This window comes from Sminthopsis crassicaudata, chromosome 5 (genome assembly GCF_048593235.1).
Source record: "Sminthopsis crassicaudata isolate SCR6 chromosome 5, ASM4859323v1, whole genome shotgun sequence".
Lineage (NCBI taxonomy): Eukaryota > Metazoa > Chordata > Mammalia > Dasyuromorphia > Dasyuridae > Sminthopsis > Sminthopsis crassicaudata.
The window spans coordinates 174,055,370-174,073,850 of NC_133621.1; the positions used below are offsets into that span (position 1 = coordinate 174,055,370).

The 18,481-nt window shown below is 33.1% G+C and overlaps 1 protein-coding gene across 1 annotated transcript in view; it reads right to left on the reverse strand.

Moving 5' to 3' along the window:
• Positions 1-13,258, reverse strand: part of IRAG2 (inositol 1,4,5-triphosphate receptor associated 2) — a 103,952-nt gene extending 90,694 nt beyond the window's left edge. Inside the window, 4 exon segments of the mRNA XM_074269590.1 lie at positions 4,947-5,130; positions 6,806-6,895; positions 10,432-11,015; positions 13,251-13,258. Of these exon segments, the coding sequence (XP_074125691.1) occupies positions 4,947-5,130; positions 6,806-6,895; positions 10,432-11,015; positions 13,251-13,258 (866 nt within the window).
• Positions 13,259-18,481: the final 5,223 nt, after the last annotated feature.

Here is an 18,481-nt window from a genome sequence, read left to right on the forward strand (position 1 = left end):
AGGCAGAATTTCCCTCCTATTTGTAAAAGAAACTCTCAAAGCCAAAATCTGAGAAGGCAACTCCAGTGGAAAATGGACCAGCATCTTATTTCCATTATTATTAATTTGGATATTTCTAATAGTCAAATAGTCAAAAGTCATTTCCTCAAAATCATCCATAAAACAATATTGCTATTACTTTACACAATGTTCTGATTCCGCTCACTTTGCTCTTCATTATTTCATGAAGGTTTTACCAAGGTTTTTCAAGATCATTGAGCTCATCATCTCCAATAACATAGTAGCATTCTATCATAATCCCATATCACACCTTATTTGGTCAGCCATTCTCCAATTGTTGGATATCCCTGCACCTTCTAATTCTTTATCACCACAAGGAGATTTGCTATAAAATTTTTAGAATATATAGATTCCTTTCCCCTTTCCCTAATCATCTCTGGTGATGCTACAGCAATGGAATCTCTTGCTTTAAAGGAAATAGGCAGCTTAATAACTCTTTGGGTATAATTCCAGATTGCTCTCCAAAATGGTTGGTTCAGTTAATTAACAATAAACCAGTACTATATTATGGAAATTATTGTTTTATTCCATAAATTTTAAATAGGTAAATTTTTTAAAGACTAAAAATGAAAAAGAAAATGCACTAGACATTCCCACTATCATTCATCTGATACTAGGCAAGGCAAGAAATTCTACTCAAAACAACGAGAGAGAGAGAGAGAGAGAGAGAGAGAGAGAGAGAGAGAGAGAGAGAGAGAGAGAGAGAGAGAGAGAGAGAGAGAGAGGAGAGAGAGAGAGAGAGAGAGATGGAAGGAACATGTTCCAGGCAAGTCTATAAACTTTCACTACCTTGACCACCATATCCCTTAAGATCATGTTATGGTAAACCCAAGGCATTGACACCAAGAAACTATATTAGCAATGCTTTTAACCATTCACAGCCTCAGTTCCTTCCTGGGAAGGAACCTATGTAGAAATGTAGCCTAGCAATTCTCCTTCAAGTGCTATAACCAAAGCTACTAAAGACCCAGGAAAAAGTTATTCTTGGTACTGTCAAATGATTTAACATTAGAAACAGATAGGATTTCACCAGTGGAAATTCCATTAAAGAAGCATTACCAGCTGCTTTGCTACTGCACTCTAAGGACCATGAGACCTTTCTGTCTGACTTTTAGCTGATATTTTCCATATTTGTTGTCGTGCTCAATACAAGTTGCACGAGAGTAGAAAATGTTTTACTTTTCTATTTATATCCCCAGTAACTAGCCCAGAGCTTTGCACATAGTGTTTAACACATACTTCATTCATTCAACATTCTGTTATTCTATGAATAATGTTCTCCTATTCATAGGAGGCAGTGTATAAGCAAAGTGTCAAAATAAACCTAAATGCCAATAAATAGTATGTATAATATTGATTTGTATTTAGCAAAGGAGAAACTTAGAAGGCTTATTGGGATCAAGAAACAGAACTTGAGCTGAGCTTTTAGGAAGTAGGGATTTGCAGATAAAAAAGAGAGAAATGGGATATTTTTCTATAATGGCTTCTGCATGGAAATGAGTAAAGTATGCTCTACCAATAGGGAGAAGACTAATCTGTTTGAACTGCAAGACTTCTGTTGGTGAGTAATGGGAGAGAAGTTTGAACAGGTAAGTAGAACCATACCAAGAAGGTTCCTAAACAATCAGGCTGATTAGCCTGAACTTATTGCTAAAGGATGAGGATCTACTGGAAGCTTTTGAGCAGGAAGATAAAGTGATGTAGTTCACCTTTTAGGAAGACTTGTCCTCTGGCTTTTTGTAGTATAACCAGGAGTTAGGGAAAGACTAGAAACAAGAACATTATTTAAGAAGTGATTAAAGTAGCCTATCTTAGAAGTGCTGGAACTCCAGCCTAAAATAATACCAGTAGAGTAGAAAGTAGCAGACTCAATATTTAAGAGATCTTTTTAAAGGAAGAACTAATAGTACTCTGTGACATTTTGAATATATGGCATAATAGAGAAAAGGATCAAAAATGCCTGCAGAGTTCCTAGCATAATTGGAAAATGGTGATGCTACAGGAAAAAAAAAAACAGGAAAGGGGAACAATTTCAGAGGATAATATGGTTAACTTAAGGGATGGGGACATTCAAGGGGAAATATTCTTTTCTAGGTAGTTCATCATTACAGAAGTACTCAAATAGATTATTTTGGGTGCTCAGACTCTTTTTTTACTCCTCTACCTTTATAAAATGCTAATAAAAATAGGAAAAGGAGAAGAAAGAAAATATGAAGAAAAGGAACTGAATAATATAACCCTTAAGTATAGTGACAAGGGATTATTTATTTCCATCGAAAAATAGTTTTGATAGCTCAACTAACATTTCATTTTCAAAGCATTTGTTCTTTTTTTTTCTATTTAATCTAAGCATGTACTCTCCAAGTAACTATTTTGTTATTTCAGTTACCCATCATCAATAACCTACATATGTATTTTTGGTTCCTGTTAATCTTTTATTTACCCTGCGTAAAAAAATTCTTAATTCATATATTTAGAACATTCAGAAGAATCCATAGAGATGTGCTTCTCTTTAAGTTTTGTTGATAGATGAATCTGCAAGCCATTTGCACCAGTATTCCTCTTTTATCATCTTTTGTAGTTCTTGTGTTCATTATTGCTTTCCATATTTACATCTCTCACTAAATGTCACTTTTTTAGCATTCAAATTATGTCTACTATTTGATTCTCCTTTTTAAAAAATTATTTACTAGAAAATTAACATTAAATATCATAAAGTAACCTAACTTTAGTTATTTGCAAGTTTGTTGTTGCTCACTTGTGTTCAACTCTTCATGACTCCTTTTGGGTGGTTTTTTTTTTTTTTTTTTTTTGGTTGTTTGTTTTTTGACAGAAATGCTAGAGTAGATTTGCCATTTCCTTCTCAGTTCATTTTATAGATGAGGAAACTGAGACAGAGCTAAGTAACTGGTTCAGGGTCACACAGCTAGTATGAGTCTGAGGCCAAATTGGGACTCAGGAAAAGAAAGGCTCAGGACTATATCCACTATGCTACCCCATTGCTTTTATTTGCTAGTACTTACACTCAAATCAAGGCAGAAAATACCTTAACTTTTCAGTTATTCCTTCTAAGTCTCCAAAAGAATTCTTTGTCTAAACTTTGTCATTCATTTTTCCTCACAGTCCAAGTGCAAGTTGTACTGCTTTTTTTTTTTCTGCTTGGTATTATTTCACAAAGGTCTTTCTAAAATTTTTATATTCTACACATTTGAAATATATTGATTTGCATTCTTATGTTCTTTTACATGACTGCATTGAAATTTAACTACATATTTACTTATTGACTGCCAATAAGGTTGTTTCCAGTTTTTTTTTTTTTTTTTTAATTACAAAGAGTGGTTTTAAAAAGAACTTTGAACACATAGCTTTTTCATTTGTTCTTGATAAGACTCTGAGGTCTTCCTCTTCCAATAATGGAATTACTGCATCTATGATAATTTTTTTGTCTTTTACTGTATACTATTGTAGTTATTTTAAAAATTGATTCTACTAATTTGCAATTCCATCAGACATGTAGGAGTGTACCTAATTATCATTACTAAATGTCCTACTTTTTAATCATTCTTACCAAGTTGATGATTATGAGATAATACTTCAAAGTTATTTTGATTTGTATCTCCTTGATTTTCTAGGTGACTATTGAGAATTTGTTCTTTCTCTTTTGAAGTCTGTTCATTTGCTTTGACAATTTATCAGTTGATGAGTAGGAACTGTTTAAAATTTTTTAAAAACAGTTCCCCATATATTTCAGATGCACTTTGGAGGGGAGTCATAAGTGTTTAAGAATTTCCTCCAATGTATTGTATTCTTGTATTGGTTATACTGTTTTCTTAATATAGAAATTTTATGTTTAAATATAATCAAATCTCTCTCAATTCTAATTGTTTAAAAGAATAATAATATGATGACCTGGGAGAAAACTGACAAGGCTAAAGAATCTAATATCACAGTGAAGAAGAAAAATAGAGTTTGGTAAGGAAAAGCAAAAGGAGAGGTGGAAAGCCAATAAAATATGCTCAGGTGAGGGAATTTCAGAATTCTTGAACACGGAGGTGTGTTTTTGTGATTAATGGCAAGATCAAAGATATGATGGGCTGTTTTGTTTTAAGATATTCTGTAAAGCATATTTTCAACCTCCATCAACAGGGAAATAACTAACAATAATAATAATGAAGGCAGCAGTATCAAATGCAATAATAGGTATCCTATGACTTAGATACCACATGGCATTAATCCTTTTGCCACATTTGCTTTTCCACATCTCACCTTTTTCCTATTCCCATTGATGACTTCTTCCTCTCCTTTCTCTACTTATGCCCAATACCTATAAACATTATCTAGAATTGTATTTAGTTAATAGATACCATTTATATAGAGCTTCAAGATGTGCAAAGTGCATTACAAATATTATTTCATTTTGTCCTCACAACAACCCAAAAAGATAAGGTATTATTATTATTCCCATTTTACAGATAAGGAAACTAAACTTAAGTGAATTGCTCAGGATCACATAGCTTGTAAGTATCTGATGCTGGGTTTCATGTCATCTTGACTTTAGTTTTATTATTCTATTCTTTGCATCATCTAGCTCCTTATAGTTAAAAAGTAGTGGAGCCCTGATTTACCTGGAGTAGAAGCCTCTGATAACCTGTTACTGTTAAAGAGTATCATAAATTCATTTAACTCCTTTGATTTGGTTCTTTTATATATAAAATGGTGACATTTGCCTAAGCACTCTATTAAAAAGATAGTTCCAAAGCCAAGAAACACTGTATAGTATTTTATTAGCTTCTCATAAAATAAGGATAAATGTTAGATATATCAGCTGTCACTGAAATTAAAGCAGAAACTCATGAAAATACTTATCAGCAAGAGCCACGAATTACCATCTGTTGCTACGATCTGCTATCCATTCTTTCATAATGGCATAGTACGTCTCCAAATCCACAGAAAAATCTCTCTTTTCAGGGTCAAATTTGGTCCAAAGCTCTTCGAGGTCATTGTCTTTAGAGTCCCAGTTAGTTATAAGTCTCAAGTAATCCATTATTTTAGAAATGGCTACTTTGCCTTCTGAAAAAGGAGAAAGAAAATAATTTTAAGGCAAAAATTACAACATACATTTCAAGAAACATTTATTAAGTATCTATGATGTACTAGCACTAATGACATAAATGTGAAAAATGACAGCTACTGTTTTCAAGGAACTTACAATCAAATAGGACAATGACATATATATATATGTATATATATATATACACACACGCACACACACATATATATATACACACACACAAATATATACACATATATATACATATACATATATATACATATTCAAATATGTTTGAATGAAATAAATGTATAACAGAAGAGAATCTTAGGATTTAAAATGTTTCCATTTTCAAAAAGAGGGAAGAAACTGGAATCTGCAAACTATAAGCAAGTAAGTTCTACTTCAATTCCTGTCAAAATACAAAAATCTGTTTCTAAGATGATACTTATATTTACTGTGTAGAAAAGGAAGCAATGAAAACTATGGCAATACAGCTCTATCAAGAAACTAATTAATTTCTTTAAAAAAAAACAGTTTTAATAGGCTGTTTGGACTAAACCATACAATTGATAGAAAGATGAAGAAAACGCAAGGTCCTACTGTTCATTAACTACACAAGATGTTTGAGTTGGCACAGAAAAAGGCCACTTTAATATTGATCTTTCAGTAAGATATCTGCTATGCATTTAAAAATGTCACACAATTCCTAGAAAGTGATAATAGCAGAAAATGTTGTAGGTTGACCCTCTAATTATTATATTATTCTAATATATCATGCTGTATATATTTATAATAATTTCTTCCACATTAATTAATTCTACTTGCTTAAAAGAATATTAGGGTTAGTGCAGGGTTGATGGCCTGGGACAGAACTGAGGAACTGAAGATCAAAGTGTAGACCAAGAGCAAATTTTGGTAGGGGCAGATGAAGATGTGCAAAGTCAATAGAATATGGTCAGATAAGGGGAAGTTTTGAATTCTTGAATGTGGAGGTAGCATAAATGTGGCATAAAATAGGGAGACATTACTTTTGGAAGGTATTACTGATGGCCATGGAAAAGATCCAGGAGAGAGTACAAGGAAAGAAAGGTTCCTTACCAGAACTGAGGAACATCATGAATGCCATAATACTACTGAGATTCAGTTTCTAATACCTTGTGTTTCCAGAATGTTAACCCTTCTGAGCTTGCTAAAAGTTTTGGTTACACAGGGAAAATGGTCATAGATGAATGAAAAATATTCAAAGTATGATATGCAGTAGGATATAAAACTGATAGAGATGATCTATCAGTTCACATATCTGTAGACAGTAAAAATGGGCAATGAGATGAGTACAGAATTGAATCACAAGAGAATGGGTTGAATTGCTTTTGGGAAATTGCAAAATTATTTTAATGACCTCAAGCTTCCCAATGGAATGTTATTTTAAAGTATCAATATGCTTCCAGTGATCTAGTATGACATGCCCATTGATCGGAAAATGATTAAACAATCTGTGGCATAATTTTCTTTCTTTTTGTTCTTTCTTCTTTAATTTGAGTGTTCTTTTATAAAGTAACTAATATGGAAATGCTTCACATGATTGCATATGTATAGTCTATTTCAGAGAGGAGAGAGACTTTATGTGCACTATCATAATAATAGAAAAAAATTAACATACCGTTGTGTTTTTTTATCACAATCATAAAAAAATATTTGTTAGTAGCTCTTCTTCACAGATCTGGTTAGCATTTTCAATCATATTTTCTTCATTAATATCTCTTCTTACTTTCCATTCTGATTCTATTGATAAAAATATATAATTATTTCAGTTGCTTTTTCTCAGAATCATAGAACTTCAGATCTAGATGGGATGCCAGAAGTCATCTGATCTAACTCATATCATGTCCATTGTCCAGTTTCAAGATGTGGTTTTTCAAAACATTTCAGTGTTTGGAGGAATCTACTAACTCCAGAGTCACCCCATTTCATTTTGAAATAATTCAAATAACAAGGAAAAATTTAAGAAAACACATTTTAGCTTAACATGTGTTTCCCTGAAGCTTTCTCTGTTAGTATTAATTCCATATTCTACATCAAGCAAAACTAGTCTAACTCCCTCTTGTACATAATAGTTGTTTCATATACTTGATCTTATGTTGTATTCCCCTTCTTCCACAAGTCTTCTCTTTTCTGAACTAAACATCTTTAGTTTCTTCAAATGCATTCTATAATATAGCCTATGGTTACCTCACCATATGAGTATCTTTCATCTGGAACCCCCCTTCAGTTTATCAGTTATCCTCAAAAATATGATGGCCAGGTCAGAAAATATGCATACACATATATACTTATATACTGAGATACATACACATATGCTGTGCTACCCAATAAATTTTTAAAGTATTATTGTAAAGTGGTTTGGAGGAAAAAGTTGATAGAGTATTACTAGAATGCTCCTGTACTCCACCATTTTGGCTCTTACCCCAGATATGAACGTCCTACTTTTATTCTACCTTCATACTCTCTCCTTTCTTGATCTTATCCACTCCTGCTATTTCATTTTTCACTCTTATGCAGATATCTCCCCCAAATCTTTTTTTATCTAGAACCTACCTACTGAAGAAAATAACTCCTTAAAAAAAACAGAATTGGCCAAATAGTAAAAGAGTACAAATCCTCCTTGAAGAAAATAATTCCTTAAAAAGTAGGACATCCATATCTAGGGTGTGTGTGGGGGGAAGGATAAGCCAATGGAAGAAAAATAAAAAGAAAAATATGATAGAGAACAGTATGTGTATAAATGAGTGTCAATAGTTTAAATGATACATAAAGTTCCAAGAAAATGAGAAATCAGAAAAGGCATAGGATTTTGTTAATTAGGAGGTCAATAACAACACTGGAGCATACACTATCAGAAAAGTGACAGGAATGGAAATCACATTACAAGGGAGTCACTAGGGAAAAAATAGAAACATGGGCTGCTTTCTTTCTTTCTTTTTTTTTTTTTTTTTTTTTGAGAAAACTGTAGAGGAAAGGAAATTTTTACAATGGAAGCTTAAGGACATACCAAGGAAAAATAAATCATTTTGTTTGGTTGGCTTTTAGAATAGGTGAGATTTGAAAATATAATAAGTAGAGGTGAAAGAACCAGTGAAAAGGGAAAGATTGAAGAAGAAAGATTAAATGTCATAAAGAAGCAAAATCAGTTATTGGAAAAAGTACACAGAGTTGTTAGGGATTATTAACATACTAGAGAACATCTGGAGTTCTCTATTCTATGTATCATTTTATAGGAAAGTTGAAAAGTTAGAGACCATCTAGAGGGGCTGCGAGATGGCACAGTGTCTAGGCCTACTGTCAGGATGATGAGTATTCCTGATTTCAAATTTAGCCTCAGACAGCTGAATGACCCTGGGCAAGTCACTTAATTTTGTCTGCCTCAGTTCTTCATCTCTAAAATGAGCTAGAGAAGGAAATAGCAAACTACTCCAGTATGTTTGCTAAGAAAACCTCAAATGGGGTCATAAAGAGATAGACATAACAACAAATCTAGAAGAAGGCAAACAAATTGGTAAAGAAGCCACAAATTCATAAGATACAAAGATCATTTAAAAGAAGGAAAAATATTTCAGAAAAGACAAAGTTTCTTCAAGTATTTGATGGGCTGTCATGCAAAAGAAGGATTATACACATTTTGGAAGGCACTAGAAGATAGACAGGAGCAATGTATAGAAGTTTCAAAGAGGGAAATTTAGGCTTGACATCAGAAAAAAGTTCCAAACAACCTAAGTGATCTGGAAGAAAAATGGGCTTCCTTGAAAGATAATAGGTTCCCTATCATTGGAACCCAGATTGGATGGTGACTTGCCAAGGATGTTGTAGAGGGCATGTTGTTTGGGTAAAAATGTTGGAGTACATGCTGAAGTTTCTTTAGCAGAGACATTAGTTGACATAGTGGATAAAGCTCATACTTGCTGTCAGGAAAACCTGAGACTGAAATTCTCCTCAGATATTTATTAGCTGTGCTACATCAACTTTGACTGCCTCAGTTTCTTCAATAATAAAATGGAAATAATTGTAGCAACTATCTCACAGAGTTGCTATCAGGCTCAAATGAGATAAAATTTGGAAAGCACTTAGCACAGTGCCAAGCATTAGTTAGTAGATGCCCAATAAATACTTGTCCCTCTCTTCCCCATTCCAATTTGGAAATTCTATATTTATGTGTTCAGGATTCCTTGAAGAATCAGATATTGATCTAGCTAAGAGCATCTAGTATAAGATCACAGGAGGATGACTAAAATAAATAACATAAGACCCTTGCTATAGGAAGGGTTTTCTCTTTTTTTTTTTTTTTTTTGTTATTGTTGTTGTTGTTCACACAACACCATGGATCAAAACAATTGCCATTTTAGCTATTTTAAATTGATCATGTCTCTGTAAATGTGCATCAGACTCCAAATTGTGGCATCTACTTCATTAGCCCATCCTGCAGAGAACCCTTTGTCCCCCTTGAAATGATTTGTTCATATCTTGTACTTACCTTTATGTGTACATATTTTTCGCCTCACATAAACTGTATGGAATTCCTATAATGATAATTCCAAAACATATTTCATCTTTACTCATGGAACTTTTTTGCTTCTAGCAAAGTAACTAAGACTATTCTGAATTTTGACTCAACTTCCCCCTGTTTGCTCTCGTGTTTATATTTTAATTTGGTCTTTAAAATGCGTATTTGTTTTGTTAAATCAATGTTAGAGTACAACTGGGATAGGGTCTACATTTGTGATTTCATTAGCATAATGAAATCCTCCCAAGTGAAGAAATTCATTTCTATAAAAAGAGGTGGGTACTTTCATAGTCTTAGAAAGCTGTTTATTCCACTGAGAGTTAAATGATTTGCCTAGAGTCATACAGTCAATATGGGTCAGAGGTAGGACTAAGGAACAAGTCTTTCTGACTTTAAGGTCAGCTTTCTATTACCTCTTAACTGCCCTGATGCCTCTCTGAGTACATTACTGTACATTCCTGAAAATTTTAAATATTTCATTCCATTAAGCACTCTGGTAGTCAATCAGATATATAAAATGTCAGCCATGGTCTCCCAGCTCCCAACTTAGGGTACCTATAATATAGACTTCCAGATTCTCAGATAAGATTTTTTTAGTTCAGGGGTAGAAAAAAAGAGATAAACATTAAAAATTGAAAGGTAAATGTGAAGGTTCCCTTCCCCTGCCCAACTTTGAGTAGTTTTTTTTTTCTTTCTCAAAATTCTGTAGTCAAATAAGATGAATGCTTTATTTGAGAGAGTAAACATTTCAAAGAATTTTTACCTTTTTCATTCAATGATAACCTTCTTGCCACCAAAGAAAGGTCAAGACTTTGATCAGAAACATAATGAAAATCAGGGGTTGAAGTAATAATATCATTTCCACAAAGAAAATCTTTAAATTCACTGCTAGAAGTTAGTTCACTCTTTCCCATGAGGGACACAAAAGATTTCTGATTCATTGCTGTTATTCTTGGCTTGAAGATTTCTTCAGGGCTTTGGAGAACGAAAGTATATGTTGCTTTTTCAGGAGAGCTGAGATGAGAAGTATGTTGAGGGGCAGAAGACAAAGGTTGAAGATAAGAAACATCAACTTTCTCAAGACTTGAGAAGTGAGCTTCTGGTTCATAAGAATGTCTGATAGTCATCTTATTCAGTGTTTCTTCAAAAATTTCTGGTGTCTTAGTGTAAATACTATCAAAATTCCTAGAATGAAATCTGACCATCTGAACTGTAGGTTGTGAAGACTGGTCCCTCTTCTCTATCATCTTGATCTTCCTATACATGCTTTCTACTGGATTATGTCGCTTATTTTTTTGCCTGTCTTTCAGAAGCCATTGGTGATTTTTTTCTCGTGTGTCTAATTTTCTGAAATTCAGATAAAAGCATATAAGTTTTCAACACTTGGAATATTGGAATCTATTTAGCAACACATGATGTATCCTTAAATCAAATTTGAAAGTATAGGAACAATATTGTTAGAGTCTCAAGAATGCTCTTTTATTTAATTCAATTCTTATTTATTATTCTTATATTTCTAAGTTTAAACAACTTATATCAAGATGTAATTCTATTTCTGGCTAAGATAAGACATGCTAAAAAGACAACATATTAGCATAGGTGTTCTTTTTGGATATCAGCCACGATACAAATGCCAAATGACTCTTTTATAAGCATGGACAATTTAAAGAAATAAAATAACCAGAAAATGAAGATGAAGCATATGATAGTACCCTTAAGTGTCTTATACAAATTTGTCAAAAGAAATGGCAGGAGCATCTTGAAAGAATGTATGATGATAGAATATGACAATTCTCAAGGAAAATGATATAGGCTACTACAGGAAAAATGGAAAGAACAAATCTATCTTGACAATAAAGAATCTTGGAACTTCTCAACTAGAAAGGAATTTAAAGATCATTGATCTAGTTCAGGGATTGTTAACCTGGCCTATATGAATTTATTTTTAAAAACATTTTGATAATTGTATTTCAATTTTCCTTTATAATCATATATAATATTTTGTGCCTTTAAAAACATGATTCTGAAAGGCAGTCCTTAGGATCCATCACATTGCCAATAAGGCTCATCACACACCCAAAGGTTTAACACCATCTGATCTGGTCTGATCTATTCTTGTGACTTCATTTTGATTGGATGAAGAATGGTGTCTCTTGGCCTTATACTTCTGAAATTCCGAGACTGTGACATGAGATTCAAAGAAGAAGCAAAGAGTTAGTTTGGCACCAGAACCCTAGCTTTCTGAAACTAACACCACTGCTGTTTAAGTGAAGGTTTATAATTCCACACCATATAACAAACTTTGTGAAAATGAAAGTGAAATTATTCTATTTTATATCTTAGTCAAGCTAAAGAGAACTTTAGTTTGTTTTAAAATTTCAATTTTCAATGTTTCCAATATATGGAAGTTCAGTATTTTTTTTTTTTTTTCATTTTGGGAGACTCAAAAGAGGCACAAATTAGGGTAAGATGTTTAAAAGAATAATAGAAGACCTGGTTCCCCAAACTCCAGGCCACTATGATAATAAGCCCCATTAATTTAATCTCCAGTTTCTCTTCTTTAAAGAGGCTGTCCTACCCCCAAAGCCAGGAATTCGTTCCTTTCTCACTTTTGCCTCTTAGACTTCTTAACTTCCTTCAAAGCTCAGTTCAAGAAAACAGATCTAGAAAATGCATCAGAGCAAATCCTGATTAGGAAATTCAAGATAAAAAAAAATTAGTTTGTTATTTTCCCAGCCCAGTCAGGTTAGAGAGTCAGACAACTGCGGATTCTAGGGATGCAGTCTAGACAGGAAAGGCACTGGAGAGTATTGAAGCATAGTGAGAGTTAGCCCCCAGACACACAGTGATCTGACCTTGTGCAAGGTACAAAAACAGGTGCCAGTGGTTCAGTTCACTATCTAGTTCCTGGTCACAGATTTGGAGCAGAATAAGGCAAGTATTTGCACCTAAATATAGTATTTCAAGGAGAAGAGTGGTTGTGGATTGAATACTGTATATCTAGAAAGGAACACACTCAAAAGGAAGTAGTAGCTGGGCAGTTCTAGCCCAGGAGAGACCAGGACTTCAGATTCAGCTTCTAGCCTTATCTGAAGATTTGAATGGAATATGCAGAATAGTAATAATACCAGACCAAAAGGAAATCTGTAGTTCTGCTACATTGAACCTACTAAGCTTTCCAGCTGGCAGATGGTGGCTGACCAATAGCTGCTGTGTTGTGTTTTATTTTTTATTTATTTTGTCAAACACACCCAATTACATTTTAATCCTCTTCAGGCTGCACTGAAGAGTTACAGATGACTGACTTGTGGCTGGCTAGTAGCCTGCTATAAAGAACAGGTTGCATGGGTTTTTATGCCTCATTGATCCACATCCCACTATAATGCTTAGGCCAATGTAATTCAGAATGATTACCAAATCAATGACAATAAAATGGACAAAAAATAAAAGCTTAAAAATGAAAAGATACCTTCTGATCTACATGAACTGCTTAATAGACCAACATAACAAATTATTTTAGTCTATATTATCTGACCACTCTATTTTCCTCCCTCTCTCCTTGCTTGAATTATTGACATTCACCGAATCATTGTCACTTTTATTGTTAACATAATTTTTGATATGTGTCAAATTTTAGTATTTGTATTTGTATTTAGTATTTAGTATTAGCTTTTCATGAATCATCTCCCTGATGAAGTACTACAAGTCAAAATTAAAGTTCCTAATGTGTAACAACAGTCCAATCAATTCCAATTTAGCTGGTGCAAAAAAAGAGATCCAAATATGACATGACATATATAAAACATTGGCTTAATAAATTCATATCAATGTCCCCTACTTATTAATTTGAAAGCCTTAAAACTTCTAAACTAAAAGATTTTATTTTTTTAAAAATTGCATGCAAGGGATTTATTTTCTTGTAAGTTCAAAATAGTCCGTAAGTTTTTTATACATATCATTTGCAAGCATTTAATCTTTTAAAATAATATTTTTCAAGAAGTATTTTAGAATTCTCAGTTGCTCAAGGGAATTTACTATATCTAGGAGAAACAATGCTTCCAACTCTCTCCCTTCTTTACAAAGATGGGAGACTAAAGGTGTGGGACACTATAATGCCAGATTTTCTTAGTGTGTTAGTTTTGCTGAATTTTTTTCTTTTTTTATTCTTCATTACCATATCAGTGATGCAACATCCAAAGATATCAATAAAACATTCTCTTTAAAATAGAAAAAATAATCTCTTAATATTGAAAGAAAAACAAAGAAACAAGACTTCTTGTTCTACAAAGGGCATAAAGAAAAATGACATAGAAGGATGATTTAATCTGACAATTCACTTCACAGAAAGACTGATTTTGAATTTGAAAGAATTTCAGATCACCCAAATTCTTTGAGAAATAATATCTTCCTTTCTTAGTATGATTGAAAATTTGATTTTATGCCCAAAGCAAGTGTCATATTTCATTCTATATTTTAAAACCAATGCATTGGAATAATATCCATCAAAAGCTAGCAGATTTCAGAAACTGACTTAAAAAAAACACATTTAGAAAAAAAAAACAAGAATTCAGTTTCGATGTAGATAATATCATGTAAAATGTCAATGTTATACAAAATATTTTGCTTTACAAAGAAAGTTTTAAGCTTTTATTGCTTCTAATAATCTCATTTCTTCCATGACAGTGTTCAAAATATGGACAAATGCAAGTTGTTCAGTATCATTTTTCACTTTCTTTAGAGAATAATTAAATTTTTGGTTGTAGAAAAACCAAATTTTGAATAATATTTAGTACTTACTCTATACACCATCAATAAATTAAAGATGTTAGTAACATATATTTAGAAAGCCAACTATGATTTTTAGAAAGTTACTAGCAATAACTTGTTTGTCTTTTCTTAACTACCAGATAACACAATATTTTATCATGACATAATAAATAACATCTGTCTTAAAACCCATCTTTTAGGTCTGGAGAAGATCATTATATACTTCAACAACAATACTATATGATGATCAATTCTGATGGACGTGACTCTCTTCAACAATGAGATGAACCAAATCGTTCCAATAGAGCAGTAATGAACTGAACCAGTTACACCCAGCGAAAGAACTCTGGGAGATGTCTATGAACCACTACATAGAATTTCCAATCCCTGTATTTTTGTCTGCCTGCATTTTTTATTTCTTTCACAGACTAATTGTACACTATTTCAAAGTCCAATTTTTTTTGTATAGCAAAATAACTTTGGACATGTATACATATATTGTATTTAATTTATACTTTAATATATTAACATGTATTGGTCAACCTGCCATCTGGGGGGAGGGAAGGGGGGAAGAAGGGGAAAAGTTGGAACAAAAGGTTTTGCAATTGTCAATACTGAAAAATTACCTATGCATATATCTTATAAATAAAAAGCTATAATAAAAAAAAAAAAACATCTTTCCCTTTTTTACTGGACATTACTCTCTGCATTATATACCATAATCCAGACAAATTGACCTTATTTTTGTTTCTCACATTTGGCACCCTGTTTGCCTCTTTTTCCTTCCTCATCTCCAAATCAGAATCTCCCTCTTTCTTCAAAGCACAATTCATCTACTGTTTTCTATGTGTCCCCTCCCTCAAATGCTATTGCCCTGGCAAACTACGCTGTATTTATTTGTATGCATTCTCCTTATCGTTTTTCTGTATATATTTATATATGTACTTGTTGTCCCCCTGATTAGAATTTAAACTCCTTAATAGTGAGTCCCAGCACACGGCACAATGTGTGACATATTTAATCAATAAATGTTTGTTAAAGCCAAAAAAACTGTTCTCCAGTGGAACTAGAAAAAAGGCAGATTGTTATTTTCTGGTTACCCAATGAATTTAATTCAGTTCTGTTCAGGCATCATGTACCTACTGTATACACTAGGCTCTAGATATATAAATATAAAATGAAGGCAATGTCTGTTTTTAAAGAGTTTACATTCTATTGATAATTTATCTTGTTAAGGCTCATTTATGTAACAGGAAAATGATATTTTCTACCTATGTTCCATAGAAAGTTATAGAAATTAATTAAAATTATTTCCAGAAAAATATCCTAGATATATTAAATGTTTAACAAATCTGCTTTCTGAAAACCTAATTAGTTATCACTATAGTCAAGGAGCTGTTACTCACATAACTTTTAACTATTAAGTTCCCTTGACCTTACTGAGAACATCTATTCCTGGGACAAGCCCTAAAGGAAGAACATCATACTCCTATATTTAAGTCCAACAACTTTGTGAATTTGTTATTTTAATTCACATCTTAGTATAGAAAGGTTTTTTGTTTTGTTTTGTTTTGTTTTGTTTTTTTTAGGAACTTAGGTTGATACCAGAAAAAAAATCTATGACAGATCTTTAATATTAAGAATTCAGGGGAAGCCTCAAACCTAGAATCTCAAACAACAAACAAGAACACAAACACTCAAATAACAAAAATTATTCCTTCTGATAATATAAAAGTTCCTAGCTGGAAAAGATCTCAGCTTAGCATGTTGTTAATTTTCACTGAATGAAACAAAATCATCTTGCATTTATTTTTATATGCCATGTTATTTCTATTCCTCCTCAGGCTTCATAGAATGTAAATAAGTTTCTTAAGGTTGGAGAACTTTATTTTTGCCTTTTTAACTCCAGCCCCCAACACATAGCAGGCATTTTGAATAAGCATTTATCAAGTAATTGCAGTAAGTGATTCCTGTTCTCAAAAAACTGACATTCTTCTGGGGAATTCCAGTAATTACTCTTACACTCATTGTATGCTGTTCCCCCTTTCTCTTTCTCTTTCTTTCCCCTCATTCTTCCTCCTCTCCTCTCCTTTTCTCCCCAAGCTCCATTTGGGGAGTGGTAGCTTATTATTTTTGGTGGCTTATTTTTAACAATGCTTTTATCAAAAAGTTTTGGGACAAATTGCACATTGCTGGTTCTGGAAATGCATTGCTATGAAATGCTGATTTTGTCACTTGTACAGAAAGTGATTTTCATTTCAAATCACTTTCCTACAGCTGCCCTTTCTCAGTTTTCTTAGTGAATCACTAGAATTTTCTACTAAATTGAAATCTAGACAATGCAAAAATCAGAGAATTTTTTCCTATTTCTTCCAATTGCCAGAAAATTGCAAACTAGGGGAGATAATACACATCCTGAGATGAATCATTTTCCTTTGCCAAAGGAAAAACAGTCCAACATTAGCCACAGATACAAATCTTTACCTTAGGGTGAGCTCACCAGCTTGAGTTGGTTTCCCTACGGAGGGTTTCCAGATACCATCTTCTGAAAAGTGAAAATGGAGTCTGGAGATGTGGTTGGTGGCTGCTTGCAGATGGGGCCAAATTAGGGCTAATAGGGTCCAGATGAGCTACTCTTTCTCTGAGTGGGACTTAATTCTTTAGTTTTTAGAGGTAATAATGGGAGACGGCTTTAAGGAAAGGCCAGTTTTCACAGGAACTGTAATGTAGTGAAAGTGGATAGAGAACTGGCCCCAGAGGAAAAGTGGGGCTCAAGTCCTGATTTGACACAAACTGCTTTTTCACCCTGGACCAAACAGTTTAGTGTCCCAGGCAACTAAATCCACAGGTATAGGGAGAGATCAGCTTTGAGCTTAGTAGTAATTTGCTTTTTCATGGGGTTCCCTATGCCAAAGAAATGAGGGTTTCTTCAATCTGCAAACAAGGGACCCTTAAAAGACCTCTTTATAATCAAGGCTCACCTGTGGGTCATGGTGATGCTAAAGATAATTCGGTAACAACACATGATAAACCAGTTGTGTAGCAGTGGTTTTGCATGCAATATAGGCTAGTGGGAAATGAAATTTTATGAGTAAGCTAGGGGATGGCCCTGTATTTTAGAATCCAGAAGGGTCAAGAATTCAGCCCTGGGCACTGTAATAACTCCCTTTTTCCAGAACCAGCAACTAGAATAATTTCTCTGTCTTTAAATTAGAATAAATAAATTGAAATAATATAGAATATTGATTCAGCTTACAATCTACATATTCCCTAAAGATTTGTTCAATTTTTTCATGCTAAACTTAATTTTAAGGCATAAAAAATTTATCTGTTAAGCAATTTCTTCCACTAGTTTGCTGGATTTAGCAAAACTTCCCAACTAATGAAAATTTATAGCATCCATGTTTTGAGGTAAGAGATAATATTGTGATAGAATGAAAAAAAAATACTGTATTTAGGATAAGAAGATCTGGGTTCAAATTCTGTCTTTGCACTTTACTATGTGACTCTGGGAAAGATAGTTAACATCTCTGAATCTCAGTTTCCAATCTGGAAAATAAGGGCATTGAACTAAAAGACCTCTGAGTTTCCTTTCAAAATTAAACCTATGATCCTATTTTACCCCAATATAACCAATATAAAACCAATATAAAAGTAAAAAAGTTTTGTTGTTGTCAGTCATTTTTCAGTGATGTCTAAATCTTGTGACTCCATTTAGGGTTTTCTTAGCAGAGATAAAAAAAATTGATTTGCCATTTCATTCTCTAGATCATTAATATTGATCTCTAGATCAATTTGAGGAAACTGAGGCAACCAAATATGTCCAAGATCAAATAGCTAGTAAGTAAGTATCTGAGGCTGTATTTGAACTCAGAAAAATTAGGCTTCCTGACTTCAGGGCCAGCATCTAACCACTGTGTAACCTAGCTGCTCTAATGTAGGTTTTCCCTATACAAAAAAGAAGTCAATGATGGAAACAAAAATGAATCAGAGTGTAGCGCTTTGCAAACTTTAAATCATATATAAATGCAGGATATTATCACTGT